This window comes from Otolemur garnettii, unplaced genomic scaffold (genome assembly GCF_000181295.1).
Source record: "Otolemur garnettii isolate 467f Iridium unplaced genomic scaffold, OtoGar3 scaffold00052, whole genome shotgun sequence".
Taxonomy (NCBI): Eukaryota; Metazoa; Chordata; class Mammalia; order Primates; family Galagidae; genus Otolemur; species Otolemur garnettii.
In genome coordinates, this window is record NW_003852447.1 from 319,621 (window position 1) to 321,778 (window position 2,158).

At 40.1% G+C, this 2,158-nt stretch overlaps 1 protein-coding gene across 1 annotated transcript in view; it reads left to right on the forward strand.

Annotated features, from left to right (window-relative positions):
• SEC23A (Sec23 homolog A, coat complex II component) overlaps positions 1 to 2,158 on the forward strand; it is a 63,768-nt gene that overhangs the window by 14,483 nt on the left and 47,127 nt on the right. The window contains exon 7 of the mRNA XM_012806437.2: positions 590 to 734. Coding sequence (XP_012661891.1) covers positions 590 to 734 — 145 coding nt within the window. The remainder of the gene's footprint in view (positions 1 to 589; positions 735 to 2,158) is intronic.

Below are 2,158 nucleotides of genomic sequence, written 5' to 3' on the forward strand. Positions count from 1 at the left end.
AAAAAAAAAAAAATTGAATTGATGGATCTTCTGATATATTACAATAACCTTAAAATTTGCTAGATTAGTAAATGAATACATGTATAAAGTTCTGAAGTAGTACTTGATTTGAATGTTTCATATATAGCAGTTGTTCAAAGTGAGGTTCCTGGACCGGCAGCATCAGTATAACCTAGGACCGTGTTTGAAATGCAAATTCTTGGGGCCCCAGCCCCGACCTACTGAAACAGACTTTAGAACTAGAGCTTAGCAAATCTGTGTTAAGACAAACTTTCCATAGCTGGGTGTTGTGGCAGGTGCCTGCAGTCCCAGATACTTGGAAGGCTGAGGCAAGAGACTCACTTAAGTACAAGTTAGAGGTTGCTGTGAGCTGTAATGCCACAGCACTCTATCGATGGTGACAGAGTGAGACTCTGTCTCAAAAAAAAGACAAACTCTCCAGCTGATCACCATACAGAAGATTGGGAACCACTGGTCTGCTGTCTATTCAAAGTATTTTTCTCTGTTTTTAGGAAAGTGAATAATTTTTTTCATAAGCCCTTGCCTACAAACATTTATAAATGGCTTTGTATTTACTTTTGTTTTTCAGATTCTTACAGCCAGTACAGAAAATAGACATGAATCTCACAGATCTTCTTGGAGAACTTCAGCGTGACCCTTGGCCTGTACCACAGGGAAAGAGGCCTTTGCGTTCCTCTGGAGTGGCACTTTCTATAGCTGTAGGACTGCTGGAGGTAGTGACGATGGCTCTGTTTGGAATGAAGTGTGTGTGTGTGTGTGTGTGTGTGTGTGTGTGTGTGTAACTATAAATATGTAGGAAAAACCAAGAGCTTATTTTTCTTTTTCTTATTCTCTCTCAACAGTCAATACAGAATACCTGTGTGACCTCAGTTAGATGTGAGTTTTTCCCTACATGCCAAGCAATTCTGTGCTAGTTTCATGTCCTGGAGATACAACAGATCTCACAGATTAAAGGCTTAGTCTCTAAGACTTCCCCTTACTTCAGATGCCAGTTACAAGTAATAGGTTGTTACCAAAACTCCTGACCGACAGGCTGTAAATGACCCACCTTAGGTTTGGTTTAATTTCTAGAGCAGCTCACAGAACAGGGAAATACTTTACTTATATTTATGGGCTTATTATAAAGATATTTCAAATAATACAGATAAATAGTCAGATGGAAGAGATGAATTGAGACAGGTATGAAAGAAGGGGTGCAGAGCTTCCTCTTTGGGGTGCAATCCTCTAGGAGGGTTACCCCACATGTTTAGATATCCTCTCCTAACCCTGTCTTTTTAGGTTTTTACAGAGGCTTACATAGGCATGAGGTTATAACATCACATGGATGTGATAATCACATCTTTGGCAACTGGTGATCAGCTTAAGCTTTAGTCCCTTTCCCTTTGGGAGGGGCTGAAAGGCCCAACCTTTAATCATGTAACCAGCCTCCATCCTGAAGCTATCTAGGGGCTCCCTGCCACCAGTCACTTTATTAGTGTACAGAAGATATTCTTATCAGGAGCTATGTGTCTGGAAAGGAAAGAAATATATATATTTTACAGTATAACGGAATTATATTTATAAGATAATAGTAAGTGAAAAAATCAGGTTATAGGACAGAGAGTATATAATTTTGTTTATGGAAATTTTTTTTCTGCTACATGTTCTTTTGTGTATAGACAGGATTCCGGAAAGATGTTTACCCAAATGTTAGCAGTAGTGAGATAAGGGGAATTTTACTTTTTAGGTAGAATTTAAAAAAAAATTCTTTTGTTTTGAGAGAGTCTCACTTTGTCGCCCTTGGTAAAGTGCCGTGGCTTTGCAGCTCACAGCAACCTCAAACTCTTGGGCTTAAGTGATTCTCTTGCCTCAGCCTCCCAAGTAGCTGGGATTACAGGTGTCTACCACAACGCCTGGCTACTTTTCGAGACGGGGGTCTTGTTCTGGCTCAGCTTGGTCTCGAACCTGCAAGCCCAGGCAGTCCACCCACCTCAGGCTCCTAGAGTGCTAAGATTACAGGCACAAGCCACTGCACCTGGCCTCAACTTAATTTTTTTGTCTTTTTTATTCTATACTCATTAGATTGATACTGGACCTTGGTATCTCTTTATATCTTATTTTTCCCTTGTATTTTTCTGCTTTGCTTCTATCTCAAGGC